This window comes from Podarcis pityusensis (genome assembly GCF_964106645.2).
Source record: "Podarcis pityusensis genome assembly, chromosome: 14".
In the NCBI taxonomy this organism is placed as follows: Eukaryota; Metazoa; Chordata; class Lepidosauria; order Squamata; family Lacertidae; genus Podarcis; species Podarcis pityusensis.
Window position 1 is genome coordinate 46,218,505 of NC_138039.1, and position 18,449 is coordinate 46,236,953.

At 42.8% G+C, this 18,449-nt stretch overlaps 1 protein-coding gene across 1 annotated transcript in view; it reads right to left on the bottom strand.

The window, feature by feature from the left end:
* Positions 1 to 11,190, bottom strand: part of ARIH1 (ariadne RBR E3 ubiquitin protein ligase 1) — a 50,620-nt gene extending 39,430 nt beyond the window's left edge. The window contains exon 1 of the mRNA XM_080980408.1: positions 10,559 to 11,190. Within this exon, the coding sequence (XP_080836534.1) occupies positions 10,559 to 10,942 (384 nt within the window). The 5' untranslated portion in view covers positions 10,943 to 11,190. The remainder of the gene's footprint in view (positions 1 to 10,558) is intronic.
* Between the last annotated feature and the right edge of the window lie 7,259 nt (positions 11,191 to 18,449).

Here is an 18,449-nt window from a genome sequence, read left to right on the forward strand (position 1 = left end):
TAGGCATCTGCCAGTATATTTTGAAGGAGACTGCAAAAACACTATGGTGGCCAGATATTTGAGTTTCATGCTAAAATTTCAGACATTTTTCAAAAACTAAGCTTCTAAACAGTTAGATGTCCTTAAGGGAAGGGCTGTAGTCCAATGGTAGAGAACATGTTTTGCATGCAGAGGTTCCCAGGTTCAATCTCTGGCATATTGAAAACTGAGAAAGACTGGTGTTAGTACAGGCAATAGTAACTACATGGTGGTCCAGGAGTCTGACTTGTATAAGGTGATTTTCCTATGTTAAATATTCAATATGGAACAATCCACAGCAGCACAATATGCATTTGATTAAACAGTACTGCTAAAAGGCTTAATTAATACATTATTCCAGGAAAAACTAGCTTTTACCAGGGCTTGTTGCCTTTTTTTTTTTAATAAAAAAAAAAAGCTTTTCGTATCCTAGTAAAGGCCATGCCAAGTCTCTTGGGCATTTTCTGCAAATGTCAAATTTACATAGTACCCATGTGTAAGTGCACCTACACTTACTGTGGTGGTGTAACGTGTCCTCACAGATTTGACAGATGTTAAATGCCCATACAATACAACTGAATAATTTAGACAGCACTGTAATCAAGATTTTATAGGAATAGATTAGTATCAAGTGGTCACTAAGTGCAACATGCCACCCTTTTAAGAGGGAGTCTTCTCAATTGGGTTTATGTTATACAATTTTCACTGCAGAAAGTCTACTGAATTTCTACCAAAAAAAAATCTAGAGGAAAGTCAGAATAATTATCACAGGTATTCTCAAAACACAGCAATATGATCTGTTGGCCCCCAAGAGTTATTCATGTTATGCATGTTTTAAAAAATATTTGCAGCCTAAAAACAAAAACAAAACCCACATAACTCAAGCCAGCTTATTCTAAACCCTCGGAGAGCAACATGTTACATAACACCCTCTTTCTACTTAGGTCTGGGCTAGGGTGATTACATGTGTGCTCTTGTTGCCCAAAGACTGCTAGTGGCAAAATAAACAGCTGTCCTATTCCAGTAGGCAACCCTCCTGAAGTTAAAAATATATCAAGGATCTGCAAGTCACTTAAGCATTGAAAGTGACAGCTTCAAGTAATGGTCTTCATTTCTGGAATGGCTGCCACAATTAGCACAGGGCTGAAATATCAGCAATATTTCAAACAAATCTATTTTACAGCCACAGAGGCTCAGAAACATTTCAAAATACTCCAAGTATGAAATTACTTTGCCAGGTTTCAAACAGAGACTATAAAAGCCTCACATTTCTTCAGTACCAATGGTTTCAGTGTGCATCATTTTAAATGACAGACAGCCTAGGCCTTTTTTTTGTACATCGGTGATAATATATGAAGTTTTGCAAACAAAATTAATGCTAGATGCAATTACAGAGCTGGAGATTGCTCCGCTATTGTATTATAATCCTTCCCTTTCTCTGAAGAGCTCAGAGCAGAATACACCCCCCTCTCTTTATCCTCAAAGCCACCCTGTGAGGTAGATTCAGCTGAGACCAGCTCAAGGCTCCTCAGGAGGCTTTGTGGCCAAGCAGGAATTTAAGGCAGGGTCTCTCCAACAAATCTAGCTACAGTACTACATTACACGAGCACAGTCCACCAAACCCAGAATCAAAAGGCTTGGTTTTCCTACCACTGTCACAAGTGGTAGCTATTCATCTGCTTTCGAAAAACAGAGAAGTAAAAGAGTCAAATTCTGGTTGGCCAATGAGGGCCTGCAGTGCTGCTATTTCCACAACTGCCTCCATTACCCAGTGGCAAAAAGAATATAAACCAGGCTTCCTCAACCTCAGTCCTCCAGATGTTTTTTTGGCCTACAACTCCCATGATCCCTAGCTAGCAGGACCAGTGGTCAGGGATGATGGGGATTGTAGTCTCAAAACATCTAGAGGGCAGAGGTTGAGGAAGCCTGATATAAACCTTTCTATTTATTGTTAATATTAAAGAGTTGCTTCTCTCTTAAAAGCACTCAAAGCACTGCTACAATAAAATCAACAAATGCATGAAAATAGAGTGTCAAAGCTTGCTTACAAGCCAATGGCAAGTGATCCCAAAACATCCCTGGACATCTTTTCCGTGCTATATTATTATCATCATCATCACTACTAGGGAGTCCTTTCTAACATTCAACCTAAATTTCTTTATTGAAATTTTGTGCTATTGCTTCTTACCTTAGAAACAAAAAGCATTACACCTGATCATGATCCTTCAATAAAACAGTTTCACATATATGAACACTTGCCAATCCACTCTTATTCTTCAAACTCATGTGCTTTCACGTTGGGTAAAGGCAATGCCCAACTTTTAAACTATTCAATTTTCCTCCAATTCTTCAAACTCATGTGCTTTCACGTTGGGTAAAGGCAATGCCCAACTTTTAAACTATTCAATTTTCCTCCAATTCTTCAAACTCATGTCCTTTCACGTTGGGTAAAGGCAATGCCCAACTTTTAAGCCAATTCAATTTTCCTCCAATTCTGCTTCCATCAACAACTACTAGGGCAGTGTGGCCACATCCAACAAGCTTCATCTTCCAGTATGACACACCTGTAAGTATTTTTGGACCATTCCCTGGAAGTCCAAATAAAGTGGGAGTCCAAGGAACAATGAAATTTGAGCTCAATTTCAGTCCAATCCATTTTCAAGAGCTTACCAAAGGTAAGAATTAGAACTAAAATAATTTATAACACATATCCATTTTGTGTTATCCCCCAGCTTGTACAGAAAAGGATATGAATTCAGAATTTTATAGACCTGTAGGGGAAGGGAGTTCTCACAACTGCTGGGGAGACACAAAGAACACCTCTACATTCTGTTCCTTGGAATTGGAATCAAGAGTCATTTCCCATCAGATGTAAATCAACAAGATTAGCCGATGTCATCAATAGCACCACAGGCACACAGAAAGGTGAAAACAGGTTGGTGCAGGAAAATTAAGGGCTGTTGACAACAGGAATAGTAAAATAGTAAATTTGGCACTGATCATTTGTATTTTTCTCTTGTTTTGATCTTGAGGTGAGAAGTGGGATGATATAACTTTAGGCTTTTCTTTCATATCATGGGTGCATATGCAGCTTTTTGTATGGTGCGGCTTTTCGTTTGGTCCATTCTTGGCACTTTTCAGCCTTTGTTGATCTTAAATTGAACAGTATTCCTCAAAGTATGCATATGAATCACATGGTGGTTTAAGCAACAAGACTAGTAAGCTTCCTGTCAAGGAAGCTGGATGACCTTGCTGCAGCTGAACTCTCTAGTAGTTTTTAAAGACGTTTTGAAAAAAGACTTACAAAGAAGCTTTTTAAATATGTTGAGAACCACCTGAGGAAATGTTACCAGCTAAAGAAATATTACACTATTTGGGGCTTTTTAACTGGGGAAAAGGTGAATAATGAGACACAACAGAGTTGTATGAAATATTGGATGGTGCAAGAAAAGTGCACAGATAGGTTTGCCTCCCTCTCTCGTATCACTAGAACCTGAGGCACTCCATCCAATGAAGCTGCATGTTGGAAGATTCAGGACAGGAAAAAAAGAAGTATTCATTCACACACAGCATAAATTATGGAATTTGTCCCCTCAAAAAGCAGTGATGGCCACCAGTTTGGACAGGCTTTAAAAGAGGAGTAGACAAATTCAAGGAGCATGGGGCTGTCAGGGACTCCTAACCATGTGGTTATATGCTCTAACTCGACTGTTGGAGGCCATATGCTCCTGAATACCAGCTGCTGGGCATTATAAGTGGGACCAGCACCGCTGCACTCCTCAAGTCCTGCGTTCAGTCTTATTGTGAACCGCCCTGAGACCTCCGGGTATAGGGCGGTGTATAAATTGTAGTAATAATAATAATAATAATGATGATGATGATGATGATGATGTAAGACACATCAGGTTGTCAACTGTGAGAACAAATTGCTGGACATGACTGGTTTTTGGCTTGATCCAGCAATACATGGGCTGAGTGCATGCTGGGGGTCACATCAATGAATGTTCCTCCATATCAAATAAAAATTCCTTCCCCATAGAAAATTAGGAGTCAGGGCCTTCTCTGATATAGCGTGCTGTGTGTAGGGTCACAAGAACATCATTTTGCACTCCGGTGTGGTACATCCAGATAGGCTAACTACTGGTTAAGCTGTATGTGAGAACTAGGCCTCACATTTATCTTTTTTTCTGAGCTAATTCCGATTTTTCCTTCATGCTGACTTTCCTTGAGTCTTAAGAATCATATTTATCACATGATGTAATAACACTTCCAAAGCATGCTAGTGTGTCATAACCCAGAGGTTTTCAATCTTTTTGGGTCGACAACTCCCTTGACCAACTACAGTGGTACCTCTACTTACGAATGTGATCCGTTTTGGGGTGCCGCTTGCAGCCCGAAAAGTCCGTAAGTAGAGTGCTGCTACTGCACGTGCGCTTCTGCACATGTGCGAAGTGCGCAGATCGCTTCTGCGCACGCGTCAAAACCTGGAAGTATACACATGAAGCAAACACAACCAGAGGGATGACTGTACATTCTTTCTGCAGCACCCCTGTGGGGATCAGGAGCCCAGTTATGTCACCCCCTGCCTGCAGAGCCGGTAGCTCCTCATGCTCCCTTAAGGACTGTTCCCTCTGCCTCCTCTCCTCTCTTCATGGAAGTCCTTTGGGCAGCCACTGTTACTGCCCCCCTGCCCCAAAGAGAGGTGCCTCCTCACACTGTTCCACAGGAACCTGGAAAGTAACCCCTGGCCAGCCCCAGAAGCACCATTTGCTTGGGGAGCTAGTAGCCAAGGCTGCTGCATCAAACAGCTGCACAAACCTTTGGGAGGCAGAGATGCAAGAGGGCATCAGGGGAGGAAGGGAAGGCGAGCGAGAAGGTCAGAGGCTAGTATTGTCTCCGGCACCCATGACCGTAATTCAAGGCACCCCAGGGTGCCATGGCACACTGGTTGAAAACCACTGCCATAACCCATTGGTTCCAGATACAATATGAGAAGATAGCTAAACACATGGATTCTGTTACTTCAATTTGTGGCACAAGCCCACTGGACAAGAATGGAGTCTAAAGTGAGTGAAGAGGGTGAAGGAAATTTGGGGGAGAAGAGAAATCAGAAAAGAAACAAGCAGCAGTGTTGTTACAGAGGCCATGGGTAGCTGTGTCTTCCTAGCAGCTGACCTCAGGACAAAGGGAACAAAATATTCCTCAAGCCAGGGGCCACAAATACAGTTTCCTCACAAGTAAGGAGGCAGAGAACACAACAGAATCTGGACTCTGTTTGCAGGGCTGCCCATAAAAGGGAGAAAACAAGGAGATGTTGGCGAAGCAGCAGCTCCAGAACTGTTCTTGGACCAAGTCTGGGTGTTTGTCAATCCTCTTCCCTCCCTTCTGGAGTAAGCCAGAGCATGTGTCCAACAGGTATCTGTGTGAGTTCTCACTAATGCAAACATGTATCTATGTGCAAAAACTCCTATCCTACTACACATATTGAGGCATAACACTCAAAAGCTTAAGAAGTTTCAATAGTATTCTCTTCTTCCATGCAAAGTCCCATATGGAAAAAGTGAAGAAAAACAATCCAATGAGAATGAACAGAGAAACAGTACTAGCTACTTTATAGGGAAGTATTGCAAGCAAGTTGCAAGCCTGAATGTCAACATAACAATTTTATACAACATCACTAGTCCCAAAGTAAAAGCAAAACAGATCAAATTTTTCTATTAGAAGAGCTTGTGTGCATTTCTTATCACTAGGCAAGAAGCTATTCAGAAGCCTACTTGTATTCATTCATTTGAGTTGTCTCTAAAAAAATGAATTTATTTCTTCATGGTCATGGGGATATGCTTAGTTACTTTAGACTGTAGCAGCTTGTAGTTCCATCTCTCGTATCAAAAATATACCTGATTATTGTCAGAATCAAAATGTGTTAATTTTATTATTTCACAATGTACCAAGTAGCATTTTATGTGGTAACTGGTAAGTCATTTAATGCATTTAATGTTCAACTTCCCCTCTCTTCTCTAACCCTCTGCTCAAAGCCTAAGGGAAATAATGTTTAATGGCTTCAATTTTCAAGGAATGTTAGGTCTGTGCACTTAACCTTTAAAATACAAGCAATGAACAATTAGGAAAGGATTAGTTTTCACTTGCGTAAGAACAAATACCAACACATGCATTTACTTCTGTCTGACACTAGCTTGGTATTCTGTATTCTGGTATGTTTTCCAAAAACTAAAATATCTTGTGTTAAGTGGACTCAAGCACTTCAGATTCAGAAACACAAGTAGTAATGCAATAGTGTTCTGATAATTTCCAAAGCCCATTTCAGGACTTTTCAATAAATAACTCACATTTGAGAACCATGGTGCCTGGATAAGAATTCAGCAAAATAACTAATAATAACTTAGCATTCAGCATGCTTGCAAAAGTAGTATGTAAACATGAACATGTGATGTTATATAAGTTAGCTGAACTGCTCCCTCCTGCTCATTATAGACTTTTGATGCAGATTTTAAGACTGAGTAAGTAACCCCACCTCATTCCATCATTACAGAGTGGTAAGTCATTCCTGTGTCTGTCACACACACAAAACCAACAACCCAGAAGGCATTCATTCTAAAGTTTCTGTTTGCTGGGTAATATATTGAAGACAACTTCAATATATCACAAGGTAGAAGTGGTTAAGCAAGTAAAAAGCATGTACTAGCTCAGCCTCACAAAAACTGAAGACCTGAGGAGCAAGAGCTGGGAAGCTGATCATATAACCCAACAGCAGCAGGCTGGGACTGGAGATCCAGTTGACCAAGCACATTTGCTCCCTGAATAAAACTCCAATCTTATGTTTGACCTTGAAGTGTCAGACACAAATATACCAAGATACACACTTCTTACATATCTCACACTACAGATTAAGAAGAGATAAGCTTAAGATCAGGGTCTACTTGAACAGAATTGAAGCAACCCACTGTTGCTCACTCTGCAATAACAACCACCCAACCCTTGCAATTTGAAATCAAACTGCAGCCATTTTTCATCTTGCCTAAAAAAAAAAATCACCAAAGGACTAAACCTTAAGGCTGAAGGTTCCCCAAAAGCAAGAGTTTCACTACTAATGTGAAGTAGCCAACATGACTTCGAATGACAAAAGTACACAAATTGTGCTACAAGTTACTTCACAAGTATTTTCCTACTTGCTGTGAAGTCAGAATCTATTGCAGCCCTCCCTGTTATGCAAAACTTTGTTGTATTTAAAGTGCAAACTGTCAGGCTGCAAACAGGGTGGGTAAGAAGAACAGATAATGACACAGCAGCTGCAATCTACAGGGCAAAGTACACTACCTCTCACATTCTTCTCACCACATCAGTGAAGGCCCTTAAAAAAGTTTGGGTTCAGTTTGCTTTCAGTTTAACTCTATAGATTTAGGGCTGGAAGCTGAGAGTTTTACGCCCAATATAAAACTGACATGCAGGTCTTTGGTTGGAAATAGGAGAGCAATCTCTGGCCACAATGACCCCCTCTAGGACCCCAAATAGGTTCATGGCTACCCGTTCTCAATGCTTTTTTCCTTTAAAAAAATGCTTAGGAGTACTCTCATTTTCCTACTCATACTGAAATACTGCCCTTCAATGAGGCCAAACTTAGATTAATAAAATGTTTAGGGGTATGCGTACCCCTGCATCCTCCCCATGAAAAAAAGCACTGCCCCTTCTCTTTAGTCATGTTTAGGGCCAAATCACTGTGATATCTAAATGTAGAAGAATGGCAGTAAGAGCCTCTCTGCATCATCTGAATGCATTTTCCAATCCTAGCTTCTCTGCTGTCTCATCACAGTTAAAATAAATGTTAGAATGCTGCCCCCCTCTCCTACTGCTTTTTCCACCTGCCAGATATACCAGTACTACATCTCTTTTCCGCTCAAAGGACAGGAGGGAGATTTTGATTTGGCAAAGTATTTGCTAGAAAATGGTTACAACACACACATGCAGTAAAACAAAGGTCCCATCTGCACTATACATTTAAGGTATTCTTTAAGGTATATCACATTAAAGAGTAATGGATTCACACAAAGAATGCTGGGAAATGTCATTTGTTAAAGTGCTGAGAAGCTGTTGGGAGACCAACATTCACCTCACAGAGCTACCTGGGAAGAGGGACTGACTCTTGCGAGAACTAAAGCTCTGTGAGGGGAATACTGTGCTGTGGAATAACAACTCTCAGCACTCTTAACAAAAGACACTTCCCAGGATTCTTAGGGGAAGTGATGAACCTCTAAAGTGATACTGCTTTAAATGTATGGTACAGATGGGGCCAAAATCAGTCAGGGCACCATGGAACTTATCTTCTATGTTATATCCAAGTTCAGCAACCATGTGAACACCATGCAAAGTAAGGATGCCTGTACTTTTATCATCAAAGTAACTTCCTCTCCTAGTTGATCCAAACAAAGGAGCTGCTTAAGGAAGAAGTTTTCAAAGAGTTTTATGTAAGCCACTGATTGCCTACCCCCTGCTATGGCAACTAACCTGTGAGACAAGGGAGGACAATTATTCCTACTAACCAGAAGTAACATGGTTGCCAAACAAGAAAAGCAACTTGAACCAAACAAAATTAGAATCAAAACTTCCATAGCTTAACACCTTCTTTAGTACCTAAGACAGAGTGCTCCTGAATCATGTTAATCTGTCATTAACTTTCCTGATTAAGTCAAATGATATTTTGCAGGAATCAATGACTTTTCAGCAAGATCAGTATGTGTAGGGGAGCACTTATGTTTAATTCTGGTATATTATCTAAAGGCAAACCATTAAATATGGTTGTAAGTTCACGATGGTGAAGATGCTAACAGAATACTGCCTGCCTGCCTACCTTAATAGTTATTGTCTGTGTAAGGGGGGCGGGGTCACACACCCTAGGCAATTGTATGTCATCTTGAGGACTGAAAGGCACAGTAAAATACTCATATAAAAGCATGAGATTTTCCTAGTTCTACCAGAAGAACCAGCAGTCTTCAAGATAGCAACATGTAAGGATGCCTAATATGAATGATTGGTTAGAACTAAAAAGATTTAATCACCATCTAGCTTCATGACCATTATTAGGAATAAAATTGTTCACAAAAATCAATACACAATTAATTTTGCACGAAGTGGAATTTTAACACACACCACCCTAAAATATAACGGCATCTCCATGTCCCCAAACTCATATTTTACTGTAGCCAAAAAGCATTATGTCAGACAGATGAGACCCCTTGGCATTTGGAAGGCTCATCCCCCTTCTAGCAGACCTGGCAACTATTCAGCACAAACCCACTGAAATTAATGTACTGAAGCTACCAGTAGTTGTGTCCATCAATTTCAATGGAACTACTTGAAGTATGATTAACCCTAGTTCTGATAAAGTTCTAGTATCTGTGGAACCTGCAAAAAGTGCAACATGAACGAGTGTTTCTAAACATGTGGGTGCAGACTAAAGAATATCGACACTATACAGCTCACAAGGCCACAACACTACCTAAAAACTCCAGACCCACACCACTCCACACACACACATTCTTGAGCCCTGCCTTTTATTGCTTTTATTTTGTTGCTTTTATTTTGCAATACTGAAAAGCTGCACAGCACAATCCAGAAGACGCACTCTACAAAGGATTGTTGGGGCTCAATTCTTGGGCCTGGGTGCAATCCCCAAGTTCACAGTCCAGAAGCTTTTAAAAAGATGGCTAGGGGTACAACCTTCTGGACAATGGTTTCCTGGCTGACTACAGGCTACAGTTCTTTAAAAAGTCTAAGATAACTGTGTTAACATCGATTATTTCTGATAATAGGGATGGCATATACACATTTAAGGCCCACAGAGAATTGTCACAGGCTATGCATACACATGCATTTCATGGCTATTAGTCACCCTCCACTGCTTACAAGTAAGAGTGTGTGTATATATCCGCCTCTCTTTCTTCCAACTGGGAACAATGCTTTATGCATCAGGGAACTCCAGCTCGTATAAGCGTAGGATATTTTGTTTATTGGTTTAAAGTTCCACAAAGCCGCTGTTTCTAACGCAGCAAGGCCCATTCGGCTGCCACGCCGGGTTCACTGAAAACCCTGAGCGCACACACACTAACACAGCCGGCAACACCCGCTTGAGCACATACCCCCTTCCTTCCCCCCATCGCAACAAGACAACGGCACCCCGAGCCATTGCTCTTCATTCATCCTGCTCCCCCCTCCGCATCGCCCCTGCCAAGAGGCAGAAATAAGAGCTTCGAGAGGGAGGACGGGGGAGGAAAAGCAAGGGCCTCCCAAGCAGCTCGCTGGCTGGGCGAAGCGCTTGTGCGAAGGCGTGGCTGGAGCAGGCCGCGGCCGATCCTCCTGGCCCTCCACGGCCCGCATTCCTGCACGAGCAGCGCCCACCCCTTCCCTCTCCCCCCCCCCGAGCTTCCTCCAGCCGCGGCTGCTCCGCTCCTCTCCTCCTCCTCCGCCACCCGCCGCGTGCAAGCCAAGCCGGGGGCCCCCTCGAGCCGGCCGGGCCCCGCGCGCGCACCTGGATGACCTCGTTGACCTCTCGGATGCACTCCACCATGTGCTGCAGGATCTGCTCGGCCGTCAGGACCTCGTAGCGGTAATCCTCCTCCTGCTCGTGGCCCAGCCCTCCGCCGGGGCCCGGCCCGCCCAGGCCGCTGCTGCCCAGGCCTCCGCCGCTCCCGCCGCCGGGGCCCAGGCCTCCCGTCTCGCCGCACAGCAGCCCGTCGCGCTCGCCGCCCACGCCCAGCCCGGGCTCCACCAGCTCCACCTCGCCCAGGTCCAGGTTGTCGTCGTCGGGCTCGTCCTCGTCGTCGGGCTCGTCCTCATCCTCCTCGGCGCCGCTGTCCTCGCTGCACTCCTCGTCCTCGTCGAACTCGTAGTTGTAGCCTTCGTCCGAGTCCATGGCGGCGGCTGAGGCGGCGGCGGCGGCGGCTGGAGCGGCGCGGAGAGACGGCGCGGAGCGGGGCCGGCCCCAGCGGGCCGCCGGGGGCACGGGCGGACTCGAAGTCTCCGGCCTGGCCGCCTCCCTTCGGCGGACCGATAACAAACACCCGCCGCTGCTGCCTCTGCCCGCTGCTGCTGCTGCTGCTTCTCCTCACAGGCGCCGCTGAGCCAACAAAGGGACGCGTCCGGCCCGCTCCGTCACCTCGACGCACGCACGCACGCACGCACGCAGCCAGCGGCGGGGCGCAACCCCGCGTCGCGTGACGTCGCCGGCGTCGCGGGCCGGGCCAGAAAGAGCGGGGTGGGGAAGAGCGGCGACAAGCCCCGCCCCTCTTTTCTCCCCCCCCCCTTTTTTTTTTAAGGCCGGCGCGCTGACGCTTTTCTGAGGAGAGAAGAGGCTGGTGGTGACGGCCATATTGAGTGTGGCCACGCGCGTGAACAATAAAAGGGAGTCTCCAGTGCGGCGGCCATTTTCTGAGCGGGAGAGGTTTCCTTCCTCGCTTTGCTCGCTTTCAGAAAGGGAGTGGTTGGGCGCCTCCATCTTGGGTGTGGCAAAAGGGGCTTGGGGGCAAGTGGCGCGCGGTTTGTAGCAAGAGTTTCCTAGAGAAGAATAACAATTAATTTCTCTTACCCCGCGCATCTGACTAGATTGCCCCAGCTTCTTTGGGCGGCTTCCAACAAAATACGGCATCAAACAGTGCAAGCTTCCCCAAACAGGGCTGCCTTCAGACATCGGGGAAAAAATTTGTAGTTGTTTTAACTCTTGGGCATCTTGCAGGGAGGTCACAGTACAAGGTGTGGCCACCGAAAAAGGCCTTCTGCCTGGTTCACTGTAATTTCATCCTGGAAAATGTATGCCATACTATCTCTTCAGCATCTTGTTGATTTGTGTTAGATGCCACATGTGAATTGCTCCCCATAAAACACCTGACATCCATTTCAGTAAAATAAAATCCCACCGACAATAAACATCTATTGGATGTATTGCTCCACAATAACATTCACAGGCTGTCTGCTATGGGCACCTGCATCTTCTATGGATTTGTCTAAATCAGTGATGGCCAAACTTGGCCCTCCAGCTGCTTTGGGACTACAATTCCCATCATCCCTGACCACTGGGATGATGGGAGTTGTAGTCCCAAAAACAGCTGGAGGACCAAGTTTGGTCATCACTGGTCTAAATCTACAGAAGTGGGCAACCGCCACAACATATTGTAGCAAATTCTACAAGGTATGTAACTATGTACTGTGTGGAGAAGCCCTTTCACATCATGTTTTATTTGTATGCCACATTTCCATAATAATGTCAGTAAGTACCAAGAAAAATCTATACCCATCGTGTAGAGCAATTCAAAAAAATTGTCCTGATTAAATAACTGAATCAAAACTGAAGAGAAAATGATAACAAGCATAAACATTGAAGAATGGCATACAAAACTTCACCTCATTCCAAGCAATGCCTTTGTTACCAACGGTTAGATTTTGAGACTCATCTTTTCCAACATATATGTGAAGTTAGGCTTTTTGGAATGAGACCCAGTGGCATTAACTTCTCAGTAGACAGGCACACCACTTATTTTTATACTGCTCATTCAGCACAGTCATCTGAGCAGTTTACAACACTGTATAAAAGCACAATTAAGCCACATCACAAATGCATACTCCAAGCACATTAATACATAAAAATAAAACTGAAATCAGCAGAAAAGCAAGTCAATGTCCTTGTAAAAACTAGCACAGAAACAACATAAAATGAGCAGAGAACCAGCCTTAATCCAGCATAGGAGAATAGTGCCAAATTCTAGATGCAGGAAACTTTATAAATAAAAATGGTCTTTCTCTGGTGCTGAAAAGTCTGCAACATAGGAAACCAGGCAAGTCTGTCGGGAGAGAGGGTATTCTAGGGCTGCTAAAAAAACCCTTAAATTTTCTTGCAAGACTGCATGGAGCAAAACATTCATAGTCATCAGGTTGTCTGACTAAGTTCATGTGATTGCCCTTCCCAACAAACACACACTTTGAGGGTCAATTGCTAACTGCTATTAAATGACTCTTCCTTTTTTTAAAAGAACAAAACAAGCAGTCCACTGTAGATAAATACAGGGCACAAAGTATGAATCAAAAAGACAACAAGGAAAAGCAGTAAGCATATGCTGTGTGGACTGTGAGGGAATGCATTTTGTGGCTTGACAGCAATTAATGTCTTTAAAAAGCAATACTAACGCACAGGTCCACTGAGAAATCAGTGACCTGGAAACATCTGACCTGGGAAGTGCTGTTTTCTCTAATCCTCGCTTTTGGAGGACTGGCTTTTGCTACTCATTAGTAAAGCAAAGTACCCAACACATGCTCAGAGTAACTCTCTTCTTGGTGATGGCATCACACATGAGAGTTCAGCCTCAGACAGCTTCCTCTAAGCTCTTTGTGTCCACGCCATCTTTTTTATTATAAGTAAAAACGTATTAAGAATTTAAAATAACAAAACTACTACAACAATGGTGAATACCAAAATCAGAAAAATCATAGGGTATTCCAGATGCCCATAAATAAGTGAAGATTTATACCATTCATATTGATGTACCTGAAATTAACAGTAAAAGATGTTATTCCAGAAGCACTGCCAGGGATTCCAGATTTTGCATGATGTTGTTGCCACTGCAAGTCTTTACATATGGAATAAAGTTCCACTAAAAAGTCTCTGGGTCTTTCTGTACCTTTCAAAACATTTCAGTCGTGCTTATTAGAAATAGCAATGTTCCATATCCCATATGCTTCATATGTGATGCTTCCCCTTTCTGTGTGATGGAGAGTTTGGCTGCGGTACAGCCAACAGAAATTTTTAAAAAGCCTGTACATTTGATATTCATGTTTACCACCTCAAAGAGGGTAAATAGAATCATAACAGGGCCTCTAATTATATTAAAATTCATGACATACCTTTGATCAAAACTCCTGCACAGGCATTCCCACCAAAGGTGTAAGTAGATGTCTTTTTTGCCCCAGCCACAAATCTGGGGTGAAGCCAGGTATTCCAGTTGTATCCACTGCTTCTGCAATGGGACTTGACTTAACATATATTCTCTCCTGATTGTATGTACTACTTACCTGCTTTCAAAACTACAAAAACATAATTGCAGAAGTAAAAAAACTTCATAGTAGAAAACAATGTTCAGAATTTCCTCTCTGGTCTGCGTTGTCAGATACCTACACTTCACTTCTCTGCAATCAAACCCAACCTAGACTGGCATAGTGGTTAGACAACTTGGGAAACCCTAATGAAAAACCCCATTCAGTAAACCATTAATTTGTAACAAGACTCTGGCCAGTCATTGCCTCTCAGCCTAACCTACCTCACAGGGGTATTGTGAGAATAAAACTTTTTCAGAATGCCCTCCTGCAAGAGATGCATCTGGTGCCACCAACACAGTCTTTTAAAATCCTGGTTGACTTTCCTGTTTGCCCAGGCATTTTTAGATGACATTTTAGTTGGAACAGCCTTTACTCTGCTCTTTTTTAGCCTGCCTCTTGTTTCTTATGATTAAAGTTATTCGTTGCTGTTTTCTCTATTCCGCTTATATGATTGTGAATAGTTTTGGTAATACTTTGGTACACCACCTTAAAACTTTTAAATGAGCAGCATTTAAGAAATACTTTAAACTAAGTATTTAAACTAAGAAAAAAGTAACATATTTATTCATTAAAATATTTATAAACCACAATTTCATAAATCAGTTATAGGCACCACAATTTAAGAAGGATATTGACAAGCTGGAAAATGTCCAGAGGAGGGCAACCAAGATAATCAAGGGTCTGGAAACCAAGACTGAGGTAGCTGGGTATGTTTAGCCTGGAAAAAAAGGAGACTGAGAGGAGATAACCATCTTCAAATATCTAAATATCTAAAAGGCTGCTACATGGAAGATGGAGCAAGCTCTGGAGGCTAGGACCCGAAACAATGGATTCAATTTACAAGAAAGGAGATTCTGACGAAACTTCACGAAGAACTGAGCTGTTCAACAGTGGAACGGACTCCCTCAGAAGGTGGTAGACTCTCCTTCCTTGGAGGTTTTTAAGCAGAGGTTGGATGGCCATCTGTCAGGGATGCTGTAGTTGACATTCCCGCGTTGCAGGAGGTTGGACTTGATAAGCCTGGGGGTCCCTTCGAACTCTATAGTTCTATGATTCTACGAAAATATATCAAAAGTTTACTAGTACATAAAACCATACAGTAAAAAACCATATAAAACTATTTAAATCAGACATCAATTAACCATTTTGGAAAGACGTGTTATGAATTGCCTGAATAGGCCTGGTAGGATAGAAAAAAATTCAGCAGGCGTTTAAAAGTTGAAACAGAAGAAACCTGCTGAATTGGGCATGATAGAAATATAAGGAGCAAACTTTGTCTAGCATCAAGTTGCAAATTAGTATAAGATTTTAAAGACTCATTATGCTTTATTCCAGCTCCCAAGAGACTGCGATCTACTCACAGTATATAAAAAAAACAACTGGCAGTGATCTACCCAGAGTTGTTCAGCTTTTTTTAGGGAGCCAGAGTTATTGAGCTTTTTTGGGGGGCAGGCTTTTCGCCCTCTTGGGTGGAGATCACAAAGGACACCCCACAACCAACCAGTATATCGTGGTCAACCTGTTGGACATGCCTGTAATAACGTAATGAATGTTTGTGGCAGCTCCACTAAACAAGATTCATAACTCTTAATGCAATTATTATAGCCCTCATAATGGGATCATAAATGCCTTCGTTATCTTTGTTCGTAAATTATATTTTATTGAGTTTTATGTGTGTATACAAACTCCACACAAACAATAACTGAGCACAATACAAAACATTTATAATAATTAGTCACGGTGCCAGCCGTGATCTGTAGGTCAGGAAAAAGAAGAAAGATTTGGAAAGATTAAGTCTTGTCACCTGTTTTCCTTACCAAGTCTCTCCAGAAGGAAACATCAGTCTTGCGGGTAGGGCAGGCGGGCAGAGTTCTAGTTACAAAAGATTAGGAAAGGGAAGCATCCAGAGTCAAATTTGTTCCTGTGAGATAACCCATGTACTACTTATGCCACGCTCATTTCCCAAGAGAGAGCTACGCCGCAAAACCACCCAACCATCCTTTTGCTGAGAGATCAAAAAAACCTCCCTAACTCTTAACACTTAGGCAAGGCAACCCTTCTCTCCCTGCAGGGAAGCCACCTAAGACAGAGGGCTTCTCAAAGGCATCTATTTGGTGACTGGTTGGACTACATATGGACTTTGGTTCTATCCAGCAAGTCTTTTCCTACACTGAAAGAGAAATAGATCCAAGATCTCCCGTATTCTGTTTGTACCTTTTGCTTGGACTACGTAGCTAATCGCCAGTCCCTAACTGCATAACCAGTACTTCATGTGACTTTCTTCTTCTTCTTCTTCTTCTTCTTCTTCTTCTTCTTCTTCTTCTTCTTATTCTTATTATTATTATTTCATCATCTATTCAATATCCTGCCAGTCCCCAAGGAGCCCTGGTTAGCAAACAAGTGATAAAACTCTCTCTCTAATATATAAAACATACTAGAATCAGATGGACAACAGTACAACAATATTTTATCAAAAGCTTTATTTGGCTGTTATTTCAATAAATAGACAATACAATGCAGTTGTGAGGGGGTGTTTTTTAGAGGGGAGGTTAGTCTGTATGAGTCCCTTCTAATCCCTGGGGTCCTGGATCTAGCAATGGTTGCTCTATGCTAGAAGGCAAATGGGTGGGGCAAAGACAAAATTGAGAGATGTGTGTGAGAACTGGGCTGGAAGCAGGTAGAAGTCAGAATGGGAGAGCCATGCTTGACTTCTGCTTGAATCCAGCATCCTTTCAGGGGCCTGACTCCGCCTTCCCAAAGCCCGGGAAGCTTCTGCCTGGTTTAGGTAGGGAGGCACAATACTTACCTGTAGGATGCTTACCTGTGGGATGTTGTGATACCCCACCCACAAACCACCACCCCACCCCACCCCGACCGTCCTCTCAAGCTGATGCTTCTGTCTCTAACTGTTCCCCTATGGAAAATTTCACCGCACGCCACTGAGCGATCATCAGATCATACCAGTAAGAGTCATAGAATTGGAAGGAACCAGGATCCCTTCAGTGCTTCAAGCCGTATGAGGAGCAGTTGAAGGAGCTGGGTGTATTTAGCCTGGAAAAGAGGAGACTGAGAGGAGATATGATATGATAGCCACCTTCAAATATCTCAAGGGCTGTCACATGGAAGAGGGAGCAAGCTTGTTTTCTTCTGCTCTAGAGCAGGGGTCCCCAAACTAAGGTACGCAGGCCGGACTATACAGTGGTGCCCCGCAAGACGAACGCCTCGCAAGACGAGAAACTCGCTAGATGAAAGGGTTTTGCGTTTTTTGAGTCGTTCCGCAAGACGAATTTCCCTATGGGCTTGCTTCGCAAGACGAAACGTCTTGCGAGTTCTTGCGAGTTTGTTTCCTTTTTCTTAAAGCTGCTAAGCCGCTAAGCCGTTAACAGCCGCTAAGCCGCTAATAGCCGTGCTTCGCAAGACGAAAAAACAGCAAGACGAAGAGACTCGCGGAACGGATTAATTTCGTCTTGCGAGGCACCACTGTATTTTGAAAAGGAAAAAAAAATGAACAAATTCCTATGCCCCACAAATAACCCAGAGATACATTTTAAATAAAAGTACACATTCGATAGAAGAATGGCAGATGAAGATGATGGATTTTTCGGAGCTAGCCGACCTAACCGGAAGAGTCCGCGACCAGAAGGAGGAGGAGTATCAGGAAGATTGGATCAAATTTAATGATTACTTAGTTAAACATGTTAAGATAAACTAACTGAAAACAGCTTGCAGATACTTAATTGGCTTAGGATTTTATTTAAGGTAAATGATGAGTTAATATGTTTAATTTCATAATGTGAAGATCTAAGGATGTTAATGTTTAAGTTAAATTATTTTAAGAACTATGATTTGGAAAACCGTTAAAAGGCATGCAATGAAATTCAACCAAGGGAAGTAAGTCACTTAACAATGTTAATAAGCGTAATTTTTAATAAGGTTATGATTTATCTTTGTTTATGTGTTTGTTTGTTTATAATGTTGTGAGAACCAATAAAAAAAATTGGAAAAAAATAAAATAAAAGCACACATTCTACTCATGTAAAAACACAGATTCCAGACCTACCGCAGGCCGGATTTAGAAGGCGATTGGGCCGGATCCGGCCCCCGGCCTTAGTTTGCCTACCCCTGACTTACATCACAGGAGCCTACACCACACAAAACACTGTTGCTGTATGTAGGTTTTATTTTATTTGGTTCTTATATTTTGGAAATGTACATCCACTTTGTGTTTTCCTTTAATTTTTGGGGAGGCTCCCAAGAGAGTGGAGCCCTAAACTAGAGCTTGTTTAGCTTATATGTAAATCCGGCGCTGGTTGCAGGCGGAGAGGGGGCTGCAAACC